We start from the raw sequence: 20945 nt of genomic DNA on the forward strand, positions 1-20945 counted from the left end.
ACGATAGTCAAATCTATGACTCTAACAAGAATGCCCTAGTCAAACTGTTAATTTTTCATTACAAGCCATACGACTCATACCTGAACCCTCATGATTTTTTTAGCTTAATATTTGCGGGTCAAATACTTGAAAGTAGAGGGTGAGGTTAGAGGATTCCTCCCTTTCAGTATTCTCAGTTTCGAAACATAAACCCCTCGAAAATTAAAGGTAAATTTTTTACAAGCCGAGCTTTGCTTGGACGTAAGATCTCAATATGTCTGGAGTGCAAGTAATCAAGTATATCCCGCTACGGCTCTACCGAAACAAACTACGATGGGATGAGCCCTATAAGGGCTATAACCAAAAACAAATTAGATGCAGCAGAATGAGTAATAGCAGTTGACGAGTGGAGTGAGAAAGAATGGTGGGTGCATTTCAAATGCCAAGAATAATGCTTGTAGCGATATCAGCTTCTTCTTCTTCAAGTTCAACATCTGGAAACTCAGACGATTTTCTTCTTCGAAAATCACAATCTAGCTCTGCAAACCCCCATCTTCTTTCCATCCCCAAACCTTCCCTCATCGTCCGCACCCAGGTCAACCCCTTTTCACTCTCTATCTGTTTTCTGGGTTCATTTCAGTTTGTATTTTATGCAGTTTACTCAATTTTAGATTTGAAGTTTCTTGATTCGTGTAATATTTTCTGAATGAACATGATGTTGTTAATTGATAATCTTAACAGAATTAATATTTAATTTCTGGGTTTTGGACCCTTCGTTAGATTTTCCCATTTTTTTAAAAAAATAATAATAAAATTGTACCATATTAATATACCCAGTTGAAATGCAATTGATGAGACTAACTTAGACTATATTGTTGATTTTGTATTTGATATTGGATGAATTGAATTAGTATGAGCTTTTTTTGGTTCTAATTGGCTGTGGATAGATAAATTAATCATGGAATTGACTGAGAAAACCCCTGTTGTTGTTTCGCAGTCGAATGTTCGGATAGAGAAAAGAAGAAAACCGGAGCCGTCGTGTGTTGTTTGTGGTGGAAGTGGAAGAGTTGGTTGTAATCAATGTCATGGAAGAGGTACCTTACATTTCTCTCATGAGTGGCCTATGATTGTAGCATGCTCCTTTTGCCCAGAGTTAATTGTAATGTTAATAGTGTAATTTGAATCATTGATTTGCGACTATATCTGGATGGATGTAATACATTAGTTTAAGATTGTTATGCTGTTGAAACTTGAAAGAGAGAGAACAAGACTTAAGATGAAAAGAACACTAAGTTTTAGTCAATATGAAGATAATATCATAGAACAATCAGAACATCATCATCTAGAGCTGAATAAGCATTAAATTGTTCAGCATTGTCAGTAGCTAGAATCTTAGAAGCAGAAATTTCGGGCCGCTGGATGTACATAGATAGATTAGAACACGAATTCTTATAACAGCTGACAAGTAACTCTTTTTTGGTAAACACTAGTATAAACTTTCACTCAATAGCAATATAGAAGCACTTATGATACTCTGTAGCCTTTTGCCTCGCTTGCTGTTATTGATAAATGGTAAGCATATTTCCTGATTTCTGGGCATTTGATAAGGCTGTGGCTAGGCAGTACCGTACTACAATGCCTGCTTAGAATAGTCGAATTTTACATCTTTTTGCCGTTTCGTGGTAAGAAAAGAATGGTGCGCAGGTAATGAGACTTTGTTCTTGTCAGCTAGAAAAATTTAGTCCTCGTCAGGGCTACCCAAGCTCAATATGTAGCTTAGATATTTCAAAGTACTTTTTAAAGTTAAACACAGCCAAAAAAACTCATTTCATGTGACTGGTGCAAAAATTTGCTGTCTGGTATGTCAGAGTAACATGTTTGTGTTCGTGATTGATATAATTTTAGATCTTAGGAGTATTAAGTTTGGTACCAATCTACTCCATATTCTTACTGTGATAAAACAAATTGCTCCATAGAACTCCAATTCAAGAAACGCTATATTATCTTACTATTTTTGAGCATTAGCTTAGACTTGTTGTCAATTAGGTAGAAGATTAAGCTTCTTGGAGATTATTGTTAAATGAGATAATATGCCAGGTATCAATTTTGTAAGATGGGTTGAGGCTAAAATTTGGTATGAGCCTTACTAAAAGCTGCTAAAGCCATTACTTCATTCATTTTGTAGGTATATTGCCAGAATAATGGTTATTGGCTAACGAACTAATTTTCGTTTGATGTACAGGCAGGACAAACTTCACTGATTTAATCATGCTTCCAAAAGGGGAATGGCCAAATTGGTGAGCTGCCTTACTCTTCCCATTCCTGTAGATCAGATCATCTCCTTGACATTTCCTTGCAATGATTGATTTGAAGAAAAAAGAGTGTCTTTTTATAGGTGCAAGACATGTGGTGGCAGTGGGCTTGGATACTGCTCTCGTTGCCTTGGAACGGGAAAATACAGGGATGTAATGGGCTTTCACTTCTTGAAAAGGGAATCTAACCACCCTCTGAAGCCTACAAAGCATCAGACTGATGGAAACGCTGAGCATCTAACTGCTGCAGATTTGCGTTTTTCACATACACCCTCAGAAGCAGAATAGTAATATAGTGTAAATTGCTCTATTTGTTCGGGTGGTAATCTCAGCTGTACATATATATACGGAGCTCATTGTTTTAAATCAAAAACTTTCTTAATGCTTGTCATCTGAGAGCAATATATACATCTTGTGTATTTTTTGTTCTCATTCAGGGTAATTTAAGCAATACTCCATAGACACCAACAGTCCTTATAAACATGCTCAAAGTAATTTAAGCATTATACAATTGTTGTGCACTTTGTGTAAGTTGTTTTTGAATCTTTGTGATCTTATAACTTAAAGACAAAGTACAACTGTTGGGAAGAGGACATGATCAATAGAACTCGGCTGGTTCTGGGCTGGGACTTTTTTTCATACTCTATGGCCACATTTTCTTACAAGGTTATCTTAGTACGAACTACGAAGTACATCCTTTTGGATGAAAGAGGAGAAGACTTTTACAAGAATTGAACAAATAAGTCATGCCAAGATTCACCATAAAAATCTGTTGCCTAATTTGCCTCTTGAAAGCAGTGATTAAAAGACTTTGAAAGTTTGAAACGGAAAGAAATAGGACACCTATTTGCATATATCAATATTGATGTTGTGAATTGACCTAAAAATATATTATCGTCATTTAATGAATGAGCATCTTTCCATTGAGTGAAAATTATGTTAAAATACAAAAGAAGATTTTTATTTTTTTTTATTTTTGCTCTAACAGACTCACAAAATAATTTTTATTACAGAATTGTTACTCGATAAAACCGAATACAATCGAGAATAACTTTTTTCCTTCCACTTTAGGATAATTTCATTTAGGATAACAATCAAAGATTTGCCTCTTACCATTTTTTCCTTTTTTTTTTTTTAGCAAATTATTACCTCCCAATCCAAAGTCGCAGAAAAAAATTGACTTCATTTTTTCCCACGTTAAACCCTACTCCTCTCTCCTTTCTCTCTCTAAACACAACAATGGCGTCTTTACTAAGGTGCCCATGTCCTACAACTTCCTCTTCTTTCCTCCCTCTCTCACAAACCCCTTCAATACCCTTCTTTAATTCATCTTCTCCAAAATTCCCAGCTCGAAACTCCATTGTAATTCTTCATTTCTTTCCATTTTCTTTCATTTTTGAATCATTTCTTCTGCTTTCTTGAATTTATCTGTAATTTAATTTCTGGGTTTTGATTGTTGTTTACAGAAATGTGATTTGGCTGAGCAATTGAGAGTGGTGGAGAATGGGAAACCCTCTTCTTCCCTCTATTCCCGTACTTCTGGAGTGGAGCAGCAATCATACCCTTCTTTTATGGCTTCTACCAATTTGGATAGTACTTTCAATCGGAATGATACGCGGCTTCGGATTTTCTCCGGTACCGCGAATCCTGCTCTTGCTCAGGTAATTTGGTTCCATTTCCCTTCTAGCTTAATTCAAGAATGATGATGCTGAATTAATATTTGGGTTTTATGAATTGGGTTTGGGTTTATATCTTAAATTAGACTGCGAATGATGTTGAATGAATATTTGCTTTGTGTATGTAATACTCCCTTTTCCTACTATTTAATATCTCTTATTAAAATTTCTGTGGTCTATAAGATGTTTAGGATCAATGTTTGATTATTCCTAGCTTATATTGTTTAATGTTAGTTGATACGATTAAAAGCATATATTCAGAAAGTTATTCATAAAGTTGAACTGAGCGAGTATATTGCTTAATCGAACTTAGTTTTTCACTGATTGCTATCGATCAAGTCTATACATTTCGATTTTCCGATTGAGGGGGTTAATTTGTTTGATTTCTTGGTTTGTAAGTGTGTGTTGGTTTGAATATAGCTGTGCCAATCTTTATAAACAACTGGATTAAATATACTTTAGTTTTAGATTTTTGCTCTCATTTGTTCAAGTAGAGGATTTTCAAGGCTGGGGGAGCAGATGGTGAAAATCTGATTCAAGGATACATGATGTTAATAATGAATAAAATTTTATAGAACTTGGATTATTTGGCTTTGTTTTGGTTGACTGGAAGTTCTTTGTCAAGAAAATTATGCTAAAATGTGTTTAATGAAATGCTGAAATTTAAAGCAAAACACACTAATCTACACTGGTCTACCAAGGAGAATGATATAGGTATTCGTTTCCAAGAACAACTTACTTTTTAATTCCCTTAACAGTGAAGGGTTAGTCTACTGGTCAGGAATCAGGATTGCTCGAGGGTTAGGCTGCATACATATAAGCCCCTCTCCCGATCTGTTATAGGATTTTTTTTTTTTACCAAATTAGTCTCAGTATGTTATGAACAGAATGCCCTTTTCTTCCTTTTGTTTTATATGTGTACTCAGCTGCCTCCTATATATCATTTTGTTTCCATATTTTATGATTTTGAAGCACTTGATGACAGACTGTTGTGCTCAACAGGAAATTGCATGTTACATGGGTCTCCAGCTTGGGAAAATAAAAATTAAACGTTTTGCTGATGGTGAGATTTATGTTCAACTGCAAGAGAGTGTCAGAGGTTGTGACGTCTTTCTTGTTCAACCCACATGTCCACCTGCTAATGAGAATCTTATGGAACTTTTGATAATGATTGATGCTTGCCGAAGAGCATCAGCCAAAAATATCACTGCAGTTATACCTTATTTTGGATATGCTAGGGCTGATCGAAAGGTAAGTTGCCTAATCTGATGAGCATTAGTTTTAGTGTTTTGAGGGTATTGGACTTCTACGCTGGTTAGAAATACATCCTTGTTTATTGGACTAAGAGGACCATAAACTTAGTTAACCTTATGGAACAAAGGGCAGCTCTTATAATGAACAGTCGAAAAGCATCTCATATATTTGAAAAAGAAAAAAAGGGATCTGTCTTTTTCCTGTAATGTTAAGATTAGATATTTGTAAATGTGGTTCATGTCCTTCTCATCTCAAAATTATTGTTCTCACACTGAGCTCTTGGTCTATGGTACGATTCTTGTTTCTGGTTGGATTATCGTCGAACTGCTGCTAATCATGATACTTAAAATTTCAGATCCATTCTGGCCTGATTAATTTTTGTAAGGAAAAACTGCTTTCTTGAGCCTTGAACTAATCCAAACTTATTAGATGTTCGAGAATGTCCTCCCATGATACTGCTTGCATTACATTACATGTCTACACTTTCTCTATTTCTGCTTGCATTACATTACATTTCTACACTTCTCTAATTCAGACTCAAGGACGTGAATCAATAGCAGCCAAACTTGTCGCCAACCTGATAACGGAAGCAGGTGCCAATCGAGTTCTTGCTTGTGATCTTCATTCTGGGCAGTCAATGGGCTATTTTGATATACCAGTAGATCATGTATATGGTCAGGTAAGATGTGTGTCTCTTTGAGTATTTTCTTCTTTTTCCCTTCCTGAGCTGCAGGAGGGAAGTGGGTGTATGTGAATTGGTCTAAAAGTTTGTTAGAGATCTGCTGTTTTTTTTTTTTTTTTTTGAAGGATTAGAGATCAGCTGTTTAGTAAAATGGCAGATCCCAAATTACTTTATTATTTTTAAAAGATATTACTTCATCCCAAATTTAACTTTCCACCTGAGGGGGATGTAGCTTAAGAAAATTTGTTACAGGTAAAATGAAAAACTTAGTAGTGGATCGTGATAAAATAGTTATATGGGAATTGAGAGAGTGAATAATGCTGTAGTTTTTTTTTTATTTTTGTGTGTGTGTGTGTAGAGGGAGGGAGGGGGGTGTTGGGGTGTCCTATAATGACATTGGGAGGTTAATTATAGGATGTAGGGATATAAGCATTACAATAAATGAATGAATCACAGATTTACCTCTCTTTAAAATTGGGGAGAATCCAAAACCAATAGAAAATTTGTCAGGAAAACATTATAAACACTAATTGCTTCTCTATTTCTGCTTTACCAGCCTGTGATTCTTGATTACCTGGCAAGCAAGACCATATGCTCGGATGACTTAGTTGTCGTTTCACCAGATGTTGGTGGAGTTGCCAGAGCTCGTGCTTTTGCAAAGAAATTATCTGATGCACCACTTGCCATAGTGGATAAGAGGCGCCATGGGCACAATGTTGCGGAGGTAAATCTTTGTGGCCATTATTTCTTCATCTGAACCTTGGGAAAAAAATATCTGTTTTTGTGAAAGGGTAATTAAGAGATGGAAATTTCAGTACTTCCATATTGTTGGTCTTGGGCTTAGTTGATTGACTCACTTTATTGGTACAACTAGAAAGCCTGTGAACAATTTGCAGTTGGAATAATGAATAGTAACGATGCAGTCACATTCTACTTCTGTTGACTCTGTATAATGCATCTACTTTGCCCCTCATAATATTCTAAAAGATTTGCAGGTAATGAATTTGATCGGTGATGTTAAGGGAAAAGTGGCTGTTATGGTGGATGATATGATAGACACAGCTGGTTAGTTCTTCTGTTTCTTGCAATTCTAATTCTTAGATCTTGGTAAGCAAAGACGCTGCATGATTTGTTTTTCTGTTGGCACTCTCTTATTGGGGCTTATGTGGACTGACCTCGCCTACTTAAACCTACTTAGACCTCCGCCATGTCAATCATAGAAATTGGCATTAGAGTTTGGAATTGATATTTTCCTCTTGATGTGGCTTATAGGTACAATTTCCAAAGGAGCAGCCCTCTTGCACCAAGAAGGAGCAAGGGAAGTCTATGCATGTAGTACACATGCTGTCTTCAGGTAAATGATAACTTATTTACTTTGTTTGTAAAACCATTGACAGGAATTACAACTTGTTTTTGATGGCTTAATCTATGTTACTGATATGTGGTATTTATGTATTTATATATGTTATTTTATGTTACTGATATGTGGGTTTTGAGTTCTTGATTGAGGCCTTAAAAATCTTTGTTGATTTCACGTGTGCAGCCCCCCTGCAATCGAGAGGTTATCCAGTGGTTTGTTTCAAGAAGTAATAATCACAAATACTATTCCCGTCTTGGAGAAAAATTACTTCCCTCAGCTTACGATATTGTCAGTTGCAAACCTTTTGGGCGAGACCATTTGGCGCGTACATGATGACTGTTCAGTGAGTAGTATATTTCAGTAAATTACTGTGTACATTGTTGTATATGTCTCATTATAGCAGCAGTAGCACAATATATTCACTTATTTTTTGTGATCACTATGGTGTCTTGTATTAAGTATACCTCGAGGCTGGTACTGATGTACTGTCTTGGACAATTTATGAATTCACCATGAAGATTGCTTACTGTTTGTAAAATTTTTCTGTTGCCTGTACATGCTGCAACGAATGATGCAAAAAACAATCTTTCTTGAATGTCGGCTTTCTGTTTTTTTTTTTTTTTTTTTTTTTTTTTTTCTATTTTTTGTTTAATATTGGTATAGCTTGTGAAAAAGATATCCTCTGCCTTTGCTCACTGGCCTTGGTTTTCAGGTCGGATTTGAACCTTACTCAAGCTTGGGGATTGATTAATGCGTTCTCGGATTAATAGTTGTCACCATCTTGCCACTCGAAGCTAATGTCATATGCCTACTGTATTGAAGCATTCTAGGGCTCCTCCTCTCTCGTGCTCTCCCTTCCATGTGCAGTTGTAAAGCTTGTAATACAATTGTGAGTACTCATTATCCATGTGATGGTAGAATAAGAAATAGATATCAGGAACTTCATAGAATTTACCTCTTCTCCCTGTTTTTTTGGGAGCTCACCCACGTATAACTGTAAGGCAATTACTTGGTTAGTACTTAGTATTGTGTTTGCATTTTGCCCGCTTACAGGTGCTCCTTGGAGTTTTGTATGTACAGATTATGTCTTTGGATTTTGTATAACTAAAGCAATTCTTTTTACTATGAGACAATGCATGTGTTCTAATTCAATTTGCTGCAGCATATTGTCGTGGCATTGTGCCGCATCGGTATAGCTTTAAAGACTGACTAGTACCTCAGTGTGTCAGTGATCTAAGAGTGTTTTAGCATCATTTAGTACGACACCAACAATACATAACCATTATTACATGCCAATGAGATGGAGTATAGTTTATCAGCCAGTCTAGGTTATTAAAAAAAAATGTATAATATGCTTGAAAGTTAATGTACATAAAAATCTACATGACTGCTGCAAAGTCTTAACAACCCATCCTAAATCTATGAACATATACGAGTAGATTATATTGAAATTTCGAACAACCTTCACCGTACGTTTGACCTCAATTATTCTTCTAAGACCGATTGATCACAAATACTTGTTGTCCAAACTGGTTTTAAGGCCAGCCTTTCTCTGCCACAAAAGGAAATAGGGGAAGAGAAGAAAAATAGAACAAATTAAACAGTAAAATTTTTAAAAAATAATTCTAGGTCAGGATACTCTCTCTATCTCTCTATCACCAGGTATAATTGTATAAACCTTGGTAAAGAATTTGCTATTGCACCACCATACGAGATCCAGCTACCGCATTGGTTCGCATACTATAAGTATGTGCTCCCTCTTGACGAACAAAATTGAACAGGGCACTAGTTACTATAGTACTATGTTGAAATGACAAGGTCTTTGAGCTGCTGAGGATCTACTTCAGAAGGCGCTCGCGTAAGGGCACACTGAGCGGTGGAGGTCTTAGGAAAAGCAATCACATCTCTGATAGAATTTGATCCAGCCAACAGCATCACTAGCCTATCTAGGCCATAGGCTATGCCTCCTGCATTTAATACAAGATATTCATAAAGTAATTTGAAGAAAACAAATAACCAGCAAGATGCAATTCATAGGAGGGCAAATGCAGAATTTAGCTTTAGTACTGTTAAAACAAGAATTGAATCTACATAATTTGAGGAAGTTATACAAACCATGTGGAGGAGCACCCATGTCAAAAGCCTCCAAAAGATAGCCAAATTTTGCTTCAGCCTGTGGACCATGAGAAATTTGATAAAGTTCTTGTTTAATTAACCTTAAAAATCACAAAGAAATATGCCTTTAATTGAAAAAATTATACTTGCATACAGCTTTTGAAATCAAATAAAAGTGAAATGTTTTCCCCCCTCTAGCAGAAAGAGACTAACCCTTTTACAAAGGAAAAACTAAGAACAGAGATTTATTCGGATGAATCGACAAACTCATGCTGAATTCAAAGAAATACTAGTAAAGAAGATCTACTGTTCCAATATAATACTTGTATCTACTGTTCCAACATGATACTTTGTAATATCAGAATAGTGGGTATGGATGTATAGTCATAATTCAATTGACCACGTTCAGGTACTTTTTCAATTGTTTGTTACGAATCTATCCATTTCAAAGAATTTGATAATAACACCACTCCAAGTAAAATAGAAAGAGTTGCTAGATTAGTTACATACTTCGATATTTGTATTTTGTTATTGCATTCCCAGTTTATAAATATGGGTGCCAACCTCAACTTCTTTCTGGACTTGATAGAAGCAGAACTATTTCTATTAAGGAAGCAGACCACGAGTACAGTTCACAATGGAATAACTTTACAGGATCAATCTTACAATGCAGAACAGAAAGACAATGATGATAATATATATTATAAACTTCCTAAAGGCCTCTGTGACAATTGACAACAGAATCAAAACCTAATGGGAGTCTTTTGAACAGATCTAAAATACAGAGTAGATATCATGATCAAATCTCGAAACAAAAGGAGCACCCACAAACAACTGAAAAAAAATTAATCACTGCAAGAAGTCCTTTAAAGATAGTTAAATCCAAATTAATAGCAGTGGCAAACACTTACCTGTTCTGATGAGATGCCTACAATTTCCAGAACCTTTTCTTGCACCTCTCGCTTATATATTCTTAAACTTCCTCCGCCAATCTGAAAAAATGAGGGAAAAAAACTCCTATCAGTGGTAAAGATAGCAGAAAGTATGTAATGATAGAATACAAAGTGCACCTCTACGCCATTGTAAACCATGTCATATGCCAAAGCTCGGGCAGAGGAAAGATCCTTCATGTCTTCAGGGTTTGGAGCAGTAAACGGATGATGCAAAGCCTGCAAACAAGTACATTCATGAGAACATATGCATCTGAAATAGCATGGAGCACAAAAAGACTAGTAAGATAGAAGGTGGTTCTTTTTTCTCCTCCATACCAGACAATCAACATCAAAGGTACTACCAGAGTGAAATGGTATTGAGCTTGTATGAAATAGTAGGAATATCACTCAGCAGGACCCCTTGAATTGATGTTAGTTGTCACACTTAGTTGTTTTTTGGGAACATAACCCATATTCCTCCCAAATGTTTAGCATTATCCATGCAGTTCCATTATGATATAAATTCTTTACAGGAAACAGCTAGAATCCAGGACACAGGATACCAGCTATGAAATAATCCGCAAAAGTATACACCAAGAACCTTCTTACTGAATGTATAATGATCATATTAACAATGTGACAACTGTTAAAGCTTTTAAATGTAATTGCCAGAAATGAAAAAAGTTAATCAAATGCCAAATGAAGAACTTGGATTGGAAGCCCTCGCCAAAATATCAGGAACTTGTCAAAAAAAGGTATGTAATTTTGTATGACCATAGTGCAGTTTGTATTATAACAAAGAAAGACCATCATTATTCTGAGCAGAATAGAAGAGAAATAAATATGATACTGCAACGAACCTCAAGCCTCTGTTCATCATCATTCCACTCGAACATCGGGAAATCAGTCACCCAAAGAATTGAATGCTTGGACTGAGGCGGAGAGATAAAGCAGGTGACGAACTGATATAGATGGACATCACAAAATCATAATGAGTAAAATAAAGCACAAAACTTACATGGTCAGCCATACCCAGTTCATGTGCCACATGTAACCTAAGTCGATCAAGAGTTTTGTTCACAGACTTCTCCATACCCACAGCAAACAAGATAAGGTCACCAGATTGAGCAGAGCAGAGGCTCAATAGTTTTTCTTTATTTTGTTGATTCAAACTTGATGCTAAAGAAGGAATTCCTTCAAGCTCCCCTGAAGAACCATAAAAATGTTAAAGTCTGAAGAGTGAATATATTCTGAATTCTTAATGTTAAATATGTAAACTATTAATAAAAACATATACGAACGTACCATCACTTGTGACCTTCAGGAAAGGCAAACCTTTAGCCCCAGATTTAAATGCTTCCTTATAGATATCACCCTTCTTCAGTGCTGTGTTAGAATAAACACTTGCAGCTGCGGGTACACATAATGCCTTTATCACACCTCCACTAGCCAATGCATCTCCAAAAACTTTGAATGTAGACCCAGAAAATACATCAGAGACCTACATTAAGAAAACCTTCAACTTAATCAACTTTTGTAATTAACTTACAATGAAGTGAATGGTATATCTGTGGATGACCAACAATATAATTCTAACGGAGTAGAAAATCTTACATCTCTTAGCTCAAGACCAAAACGAAGATCTGGTCTGTCTGTTCCATATCGATTCATTGCTTCAGCATAAGTAAGCCTGGGGAAAGGGTTGGAAAGCTCAATACCTTGGATTTCCCGGAAAACCTAAAGACAATAATAGCTCAGTCAAATGTCCTAGGAAGCTTTAACCTTCAAGAAACAATCAGATCATAAAGCAAGAAAAATGAAATCTTCAATTATTGTTGATGAGCACAATTTGCAAGAAGTAGCCTATTATTATTCACACCCAATCAAAATCCACTATCCCCCTTAATGGCCCTAAACCCCACAAAGAAAATTAAAAAATTAAAGCAAATCTAGTAAAACAAAAGAAACAACAAAGAAATATCTTAATATGCAATTGCAAAAAGGTTTCGCACAAACAAATGCAACACGTAAACAAATGGCAAAAGCACCATCTTCCCATTTCAAGAAGACTTACAGCTTTACAAGCTTTGTACTTCTACATGGCACCTTGAGAAAATTTGAGAGTAAAGATAAACATTTGGAGCATAAACCAACTTAGACATGAAGAGAACATGAAACATTTCACTCTGCCTATGAACAGAGAGTTTGAAAGATAATATACCCAGAATTTCTAGCGTAATCAACTTGCCTATATTCCTAAAAATAACTCCTAAACTACTTAACATTTACAGCTTTCCGAATCTAACATTTGAGGGTTTAGCATGAGTAGATGACATTATGACAGTATAGTAATAAGTGAGGAAAGAGAGAGAGAGCAATTTATTGATTTACAATGAAAGCATGGAGTTGTGCACATTAATTGTATAATTTCGTCCTCAAATTCTTAATATTTGCTTCAGATATTAGCCTTTAGAACTATTACTATTTCTATCAACATACAGACCTTCCTAATCAAATCTTCATTTAGCTTTAGCATTTCTTCCAAAGGAGTAAATGCCAGTTCCATATCTAGTTGGGTGAACTCAGGCTGCCTGTCAGCTCTCAGATCCTCATCCCGAAAGCATCTGCAAGAGAATCCAGAAAGTATCTCCTAGATTAGTTCAAATTATATATCTTTTTCAGTATAAATCTATCTTTCTCTCTTTGCAATATATGTCTCTTTTACTTCTGTAGGAGAGAGGAAAGGATATGCAAAATTTTGGGAACAACTGGAATTCGTAACAGATGGAAACAAGTTAAAACATCAACCAGGTAACAAAGTCTACTGTTAAACACAATCACAACAACACAAGTAAAGATCCGCAGTTAAGAACTGTATTACCTTGCTACTTGATAATATCTGTCGAAGCCTGAAACCATTAGCATTTGCTTGAATAACTGAGGACTTTGAGGCAAGGCATAAAACATTCCTGGCTTCATATACGCATATGGGTGAGTATAAGCAGTAAAAGATACAATGTGCAACAGGACAGGTCTAAAATCGCTCAACTAGATATATATACTTTCATATCCGATATTTTTGTATTCTCCCATTGGACATATCACAAGAGCATAAACATGTTGATACTAATATTACTAAGTTTCTCGTGGAGATTTGGGGGAGAGGGGAAGGGGGTAGGGGAGGACAAAGCCACCTATCAATGTATCACATACCAAATTATAACAAAGGGGTGTAGAAGTGTAGAGCATCTACAATGAAAAATGTTACAGAAATTCATAGGATCTCATCTTCTCAAATTTTGACTTCAGATGAGCCAAGAATTCTACAAATACATTGCATGTTATCAAACAGTTCTAAGTCACAGTTGACCAGTAGTTAATACATCATAGTCTTAAACTAGTCCAACAGAATATACCAGTAGGACAAAGCCACCTATCAATGTATCACATACCAAATTATAACAAAGGGGTGTAGAACTGTAGAACATCTACAATGAAAAATGTTACAGAAATTCATAGGATCTCATCTTCTCAAATTTTGACTTCAGATGAGCCAAGAATTCTACAAATACATTGCATGTTATCAAACAGTTCTAAGTCACAGTTGACCAGTAGTTAATACATCATAGTCTTAAACTAGTCCAACAGAATATATCAGATAACCAAAAGGTGAAAAAGAGTAGAAAAACAACAAGCCAATACCTGAACTCTTGAAGGCACTAAATAATCTCGAGCACCCTCTGGGGTAGACCTAGAAAGCATTGGAGTCTCAATCTGCTCGATAAATAAGGTAAACATCAGTGAAAATTAACAATGCAAGATACAGCCTACAATATGAACAATGACAGCAAGCACAGACCTCCACGAAGCCAAGTGCATCTTCCAGGTATCTTCGTATGAGTTTCATCACTCTATGCCGCAAAAATATGTTTGAATTCATTTGATGTCGACGCAAATCTAAGCACCGGTATCTAGAAAAACATAAGTATTTAGTGAATTGGTCATCTCTGAAATCTTCATTTTCCAGACGAAAAATCAAGGTCTTGGTTTGAATCACGAGTGACTTCGTACCACCCTAAAATAAATTCTAGGAGTCCCTCACATTTGTATACTTGAATAGAAAGACATCTGAGCCAGCCAATATCACTCTATAAAATAAATTAAATATCATCCCACGGTATTAGAGGACTACAGAAACCATAATTATCTCTTCCCTCTTTCCTATTTTTTTTCCTTCTATTGACTCACCCAGGAAAAAACTTTTATCAAGCCACAAATAGCTTCCTTTGACTTTTTTGGAGTTGATCTGCGGTTCACTATTTCTATTGGTTAGAGGAATTGGATGGTTAGGGTAGGTCCTGAACAACAGACACATCGTTGGGTTCAGAACATGTTGATTTTCCACACAGGCTCTGCCCAGTATTGCTGAACAAGATAAACAACTCTAAATTGTATGTAATTAAATTATTGTCAAGCATTAAACATTTTTATCTTCACTAGAACAACTACAATATGGTATATATCTGTTTTGGCTTAACAAGAACCTTGCAATACAAGGTTCAAACAGGTATAATCAATCAAACTCATAGGAATATAAAATAATTAACAAGTAGAAATTCAAAATTGACATTCAGTAAATATGTTCACTTCTCTGACAACAATTGCAAAATCAAACAGTCAACTAAAACAAAGCAGCTTGGTAAAATCACAGAGTATTGACTCTATCGAGATCTTCTCATCCACCACAATATCCTATCAAAGTAATATCAAATCATAAAGAGCTACCTTAAACGTATATCCTCCTTCACCGAGTCTTTCACATCATCTGAAGTAGTAACCAAAAAGGGCAATTTGACCTTGACAGAATTTAAAACATTGACATGCTCTGCAGTAACCTGCAAATAATGATAGTGCCATTGAGTGCATGAATTGGCATTTTGAAGTTGGCAAGATAAACAACTTGAGACATTCAAATGAAGAGTAAATCAAGTAAAACATTTGGAACACAAATAGTGCATTATACTCTACGTACATATGAGAGCACAAGTACCCAAGGGTGACTTTTCATAGTCAACAACGTTCCAATATCTTCCAAAAGTCATTTCCATTTAAAGTTCACCAAAGTTCAAGCCTTTCAGGCAACAGACAAACTGGTGAGTGAGGAATGAGAGCTTTTTTATATTTTTGAGGGATTACGATTTTCATTACATCATTCATTCAAGAGGATCACAGCCTTAGGCACAAGATTACTTACAAAGTTACAAACAACATAAACATACCTCCACCATTCCAGTTTTCATCTTTTTATTAGCAGCTTCTCCCGGTCTTAAACGCACTACTCCTTCAACAGCAATCACATATTCGAGCCTCACATTGTTCACCAAAGAATGTGCCTCAGGGAAATCATTGGGAAGTGTTGTAATCTGCTCAAAATGAACCAATAGCATTCCTTTCAAGATATGACTCATTTTAAAATAAAGAATGAACCAATTTGCATGCATACCAATTCTCGAATTTAGAAAGAAAACTTAATCCCTCCTTGGTTCATTGAAGCACAAAAACCAGCTGAAATTAAAGGAAAGTTTCTTGCACAAACAAAAGCATATAGTAAACAGTACGATTTCAGCCCCAAACTAATTGATGATGGCCTTGGTGTGTAATAACTCACACTCATTACTCCAAAAAAACTTATTACAACATAACTGATAAAACATATTCCTGACCTCAACCATTAGCTTAAGTTTTTTGTTAAGTTGGTCCTTAACATGGTACGGAGCCAACCGGGTTCAAATCTCATCCACCCCTCACTTTCAAGTGGAATATTTTGCACAGGGTATGCGGAGGGCCCATGTTGCATCCATATTTTAAGCCCAACGGCTCTCATGTGAGGGGGTGTGATAGAGTATAAAACATATTCTTAAGCCAAAACCATTAGCCTAAGCTTTTGGTTGAGTTGATCCTTTAACGATATCATATTACAACATTTTTTTTTTGGTATATATCTTATTACAACATTAACTAAGGCTTACAACCAATGTTCTAGAGAACTACCAATAAACCCAAATAGGCAAAAAGTCCACCAACGGGCCGAAATACTGAAAAGTGAAAACTAGAGCCTAAACAACCAACATTGTCTTTCAACTAGGCGCGCCTAAGCTGAACAAAACTCTAGCATAACTCTTTGAAAAGAGATAAATAAGGAGCACTAATAAGTAATAACACAAGGATGTTTCCTTAGCTTCCTATCTTCCATCACACTTCAGATTTATGAAGACAAAGTTAATCAGTAAACAAGTGGGTTACATAGTAGAGCAATTCACCATAATCCTCCTACATAGGATTCACTCCTCACACTACCTAACATAATTATTCAACACAACTCCCATAGATATATAACAAAATTTAACCTGATTAACATATCATATAATATCACATAATTATTACCAAATTATAACCAAAATTTAACAATTTGATAAATTATACCTGAACAATGCCAGAATGATCTCTAAGATTAACAAAAGTGACTCCACCATGAACCCGATGAAGAGCGACCCACCCACAAAGAGTGACCCGTTTACCCACATCATCCTCACCCAAATGCCCACATAAAGCAGTCCGATTAACCCACTCCAAGTTTGTATCTTTTGACGCTTGAAACGGGTCGGGTACCCGGGTTTGCTGTTCTGTACCTTGTAAAGTAGCTGATACATTAGCACAATTGCAGTGTGTTCTATGAGAAATTGAAGGGTGAGGATTGAATTTGAGGGAGGAGAGAGAAAAGGGGATAAGAGTAGAAGTTGTGGGGAAGAAGAAGAAAGGTTTGACATTGGGGCGAAGGGTGAAGATAGGGAGAGTTCTTAGCAGTTTAGCCATTGTTTGAGGCTTTGATCAGTCAATTTGAGAGCATTGGTTTTACTTCGACTAGTTTAGCATAAACTATATGAAGCACATGCAATGACAAAATTAATTTTTTAAATAATTTAAATCCTAAATAATTATTCATGGTTTATGTTAGCAAAAATAAAATTGATATAAATTAAACCTTTACATATATATATATATATATATATATATATATATATATATATATATATATAGTAAATCAATATATTTACTAATAAATGAGAAATTGATCAAAAAAAATTGTAATTGTTTAAAATCAAATCTATGCATTGGAATTTTTTCATCATCACCAATAATAACGAAAGTCATCCATATAATAAGTATACAACATCAAATCGTGTGCCATTTGCCTTAGCTTCTTCTTACAATTTTTAAAATAATTTGAAATAGTTGCATTAAATATATGTATAAAAGCCAAAAAAATTAACTTGAATAGTTGCATCAAATCGAGTACTTTACAAATTAATTTCAACCATATATGCTTGACAATGCTCAACATAAAATTTCTTAGTAACTAAACTAAGTTAGTCAACAACTAGCTAGCTTCCACATTGTTATATTTTGTCTACAATGTCGTGGAGAATATACATTCATTACATCTTTAATCAAAAGTAGTATGATATGAATTGTATCAATGAGATCAAGACCACTAATTGCAATTAAAATGTAGTCCATCCCTGTGTTTATTCATGCATGGAATTTTTATTAAATCAATATCATGACAAAAACCAAGGCATTGGATTGGAATGATTGAAAAGTATCTAAAGAAGTAAATTTTTTCTTCAATCAATTTTGGATGAAAGTGTTGAACAAAGCTTGTGTTAATTGAGGCATGAACGTAATCACCCTATAATTAAAAATAAGAAATTAAGTTTTAATATCTTAATTCAGCCACTTAAATTACAAATTTTATTTCTTTAAATAAAACTAATTAATAAAAAAACTAAAAATATATAATAAATGTAAATTAAACAGTTTAAAGGAAAAAAAAATTAAAAAAATCTCCTCTTCCATTAGGACCATATCCAAACTATTAAGCTATGTTGTTTATAGAAATTTAGTATGTCAAATAGGCGAGAAACTTGTACTTTGATTTTCCAATCATTTTTGCTCGAATTTAATTCTCTAATTAAATTAGATCTGCATGTAAAAACAAAATTCAGTAAACAAAACAAAAACAGATAATCGTTAAGTATCCCAAATAAATACAATGTAAGTAATAGTTACAAATATAAATTTAAACATAGGATTTTAAAAATTACCCGGACATTAATGACCTAAAAATAACACAAAATTCGCTTGATGGGGTTTTGTATTGATACGAAATTTTGTTGGTGTTGTATGATGCGTTAGATCTGCATGTAAAAACAAAATTTAGGAAATAAAACAAAAACATATAATCGTTAAGTATCCCAAATCGACACAATGTAAGTAATAATTACAAATACAAATTTAAACATAGGATTTTAGAAATTTACCCAATCACTGATGACCAAAAACTAACATAAAATTACTAACACAAAATTCACTTGATGGGGTTTTGTATTGATACGAAATCTTGTTTATGTCATACGATGTGTCAATTTATAATGGTAGGTATCACAAATTTTGATTTAATTATAATTAACGAACAATTTTTATTTCTTATCATAAATACTATTAAAATTTATCTTGTTAGGTATCAAACTTTATTATAATCGTTTATCATTTGAATATTTTTTATTTATTTTATTGGGTTATCATGAAGTCATATTCTCATTCCATGTATATCTACATGTACTCATAAATTATCATATTATAGTTACGTATTTTTCTATTTGAATCTACCATATTTCTCCACCATATCATAAATTAAAAAAATTAATATTTGAAACCACCATATTTCTCCACCAAGCTTAGTTATGTGAAGATAATTTTCACCATATCATAAATTTTTTAAAAAATTAATATTTGAACCCACCATATTTCTCCACCAAGTACAGTTACGTGGAGATAATTTTTGGATAGTAGGATATTTTCATAATTTGAACCCAATTAAATATCTTTTTGGAGATTTATCTTTTTCTATATTTTTTTGGATTCCTATATACTCGTAGTATTGATTTAATGAATTTATCTTTTCCTATATTTTTACTTTATTTTTTTCATTAAAATAATTTAATTCGTGGATTATAATCTACGTGACATTAAAATTTTAGATATTTCAAATCTAATTCATTACTTTTATCTAGGTGGCGATATAATTTTTTAATTCAAAAATGAAATACAAATATTTTTTCTTATTGGTCGAAATAATTATATTTCTTACGTGGCTCTCTGAATGCTCTCCAAAAATGTCTACTTTATTTATATACATATATCAGATTAGATTTGGCACTTCTTCGTGGTATGGGTACCAAGTCCTACGAGCCAAAATAGTAGTGATAGCTACATATGTGGGTATACTTTCATGGACTTACATCGGATCCATCCGATTGAAGCGGGTATGAGTATGATGGGGTATACTTTCTTGGATTTACACTGGATACCAGATTCATTTGATTGAAGCGGGTATGAGTATGATGGAAATGGATATGGATATCAAAAGTCATATCCGTTATAAATAGTGGATAGGTGGTGGATTTGAAATCATATTTGCTTCAAATCTGAATATCCCATATTCCCATTCAACCTTTCTCGGATCTACCCGTCCATCCAATACTTCAATCCCCACTTTGTATTCACAACATCACAACTAATTTATATACATGCTTGTATGTTTTGTAACTAAATAAATTGTTCAGATGGGTAGTAGGCAAATAATAGAAGATTATATGCGGAAAATAGCTGGGAAATGGATATCTTCTCAAGTGGTGGAATTGATGAAGATTTAGATCATACTCTCCATGAGTAGCGGGTAGGTAGTGGTGGATATAGAAATTTTAGGCGGATGTGGGGAAGAAGATATCTGCTTTTAAACCTCCAGCATGTCATCCCTAAACCCAAATCGAAACATAGCTAACCTCGTTAGAGTTGATTAGAATAATTACCACTTGTTTAGAGTGCGCCCTAAACATTAAATCAATCTGTTTGTTTTAACATTTTAATGATTCTTCTAGATTTTGACCAAATTGTTATTTTCGACTAAGGTTCATTTTTTAATTTATGAAAGTGAATAGCATCACTTATTTAAAATGACGTTATATAGTTGGATGTGAGGATGTTTTCAATGACCTAATGGTGGATCTAAAAAATATTGATGAGTCAAAATAAAAATGATGGCAACTTCATATTTACAAACTAATGTAAACTTGGCTAATTGCTAACCTAGACACTACTATATTGGCCTAAAACAATGATAGTTACTACATCTTAATTTGATAGTAATGTTACTTTGTGTTGTTGTTTGTTTAGTTTGGCATAGGAGTCAACTGGCCCACGAATAACCTTATGAATCAGATTGTGCAAACTTATAGTACTCCGTATTAATAGTCATTACTCTGTATATTTATGTATAATATTTTCTCTATTTTCTTTTAAATGCAACACCTCTTTTTGACACGTTTTTTTAGGAGTTGAGTAGAGTAAGTAAACAAGCGAATTTAACAAAATAGTTTGAACACTATGATTAGAGATGGGTTAGGTACTACGTGTATTAATTAGTCCGTTTACATTGCTTAATCTCTTCCTCAAAGTGCATGCCAAGAAGGAGGTATGTTGCACTTAAAAGAAAACAAAAAAATATACAACTCG

General features: G+C 34.4%; 3 protein-coding genes across 3 annotated transcripts; 2 read left to right on the forward strand and 1 right to left on the reverse strand.

Annotated features, from left to right (window-relative positions):
* The first annotated feature begins 278 nt into the window (after positions 1-278).
* On the forward strand, positions 279-2834 carry LOC110721604. The gene is made up of 4 exons (XM_021900783.1): positions 279-574; positions 977-1073; positions 2222-2276; positions 2375-2834. Exons 1-4 carry the CDS (start codon positions 401-403, stop codon positions 2577-2579), a joined length of 531 nt encoding a protein of 176 aa, XP_021756475.1. The 5' UTR covers positions 279-400; the 3' UTR covers positions 2580-2834.
* Positions 2835-3371: 537 nt separating this feature from the next.
* Positions 3372-8388, forward strand: LOC110721603 (ribose-phosphate pyrophosphokinase 1). Its single transcript, XM_021900782.1, has 9 exons — positions 3372-3653; positions 3758-3952; positions 4970-5218; positions 5757-5900; positions 6460-6627; positions 6899-6968; positions 7176-7257; positions 7447-7606; positions 7976-8388. The coding sequence occupies exons 1-9, from the start codon at positions 3531-3533 to the stop codon at positions 8012-8014; spliced, it is 1230 nt and encodes a 409-aa protein (XP_021756474.1). The 5' UTR covers positions 3372-3530; the 3' UTR covers positions 8015-8388.
* A 183-nt stretch (positions 8389-8571) lies between these two features.
* On the reverse strand, positions 8572-17243 carry LOC110721602 (aspartate--tRNA ligase, chloroplastic/mitochondrial-like). Its single transcript, XM_021900781.1, has 15 exons — positions 16794-17243; positions 15590-15733; positions 15096-15205; positions 14170-14281; positions 14013-14084; positions 13192-13283; positions 12814-12934; positions 11925-12047; positions 11616-11811; positions 11329-11516; positions 11171-11242; positions 10449-10547; positions 10290-10370; positions 9379-9436; positions 8572-9230 (listed from the first exon to the last, which is right to left on the reverse strand). The coding sequence occupies exons 1-15, from the start codon at positions 17181-17183 to the stop codon at positions 9064-9066; spliced, it is 2025 nt and encodes a 674-aa protein (XP_021756473.1). The 5' UTR covers positions 17184-17243; the 3' UTR covers positions 8572-9063.
* Between the last annotated feature and the right edge of the window lie 3702 nt (positions 17244-20945).

Source organism: Chenopodium quinoa, unplaced genomic scaffold (assembly GCF_001683475.1).
Source record: "Chenopodium quinoa cultivar QQ74 unplaced genomic scaffold, ASM168347v1, whole genome shotgun sequence".
Taxonomy (NCBI): Eukaryota; Viridiplantae; Streptophyta; class Magnoliopsida; order Caryophyllales; family Amaranthaceae; genus Chenopodium; species Chenopodium quinoa.

What these genes read in the sequence shown, in the direction of transcription:
- LOC110721604 (XM_021900783.1), top strand. Translation starts at nt 401, where the DNA reads ATGGTGGGTGCATTTCAAATGCCAAGAATAATGCTTGTAGCGATATCA. An exon ending in CCCTCATCGTCCGCACCCAG is followed by an intron (nt 575 to 976) that starts GTCAACCCCTTT and finishes GTTGTTTCGCAG; the next exon opens with TCGAATGTTCGGATAGAGAA. An exon ending in TAATCAATGTCATGGAAGAG is followed by an intron (nt 1,074 to 2,221) that starts GTACCTTACATT and finishes TTTGATGTACAG; the next exon opens with GCAGGACAAACTTCACTGAT.
- LOC110721603 (XM_021900782.1), top strand. Translation starts at nt 3,531, where the DNA reads ATGGCGTCTTTACTAAGGTGCCCATGTCCTACAACTTCCTCTTCTTTC. An exon ending in CGAATCCTGCTCTTGCTCAG is followed by an intron (nt 3,953 to 4,969) that starts GTAATTTGGTTC and finishes TGTGCTCAACAG; the next exon opens with GAAATTGCATGTTACATGGG. An exon ending in GCGTACATGATGACTGTTCA is followed by an intron (nt 7,607 to 7,975) that starts GTGAGTAGTATA and finishes CTTGGTTTTCAG; the next exon opens with GTCGGATTTGAACCTTACTC.
- LOC110721602 (XM_021900781.1), bottom strand. Translation starts at nt 17,183, where the DNA reads ATGGCTAAACTGCTAAGAACTCTCCCTATCTTCACCCTTCGCCCCAAT. An exon ending in TTGGTCTTGAGCTAAGAGAT is followed by an intron (nt 11,812 to 11,924) that starts GTAAGATTTTCT and finishes TTCTTAATGTAG; the next exon opens with GTCTCTGATGTATTTTCTGG. An exon ending in TGGTTTACAATGGCGTAGAG is followed by an intron (nt 10,371 to 10,448) that starts GTGCACTTTGTA and finishes TCATTTTTTCAG; the next exon opens with ATTGGCGGAGGAAGTTTAAG.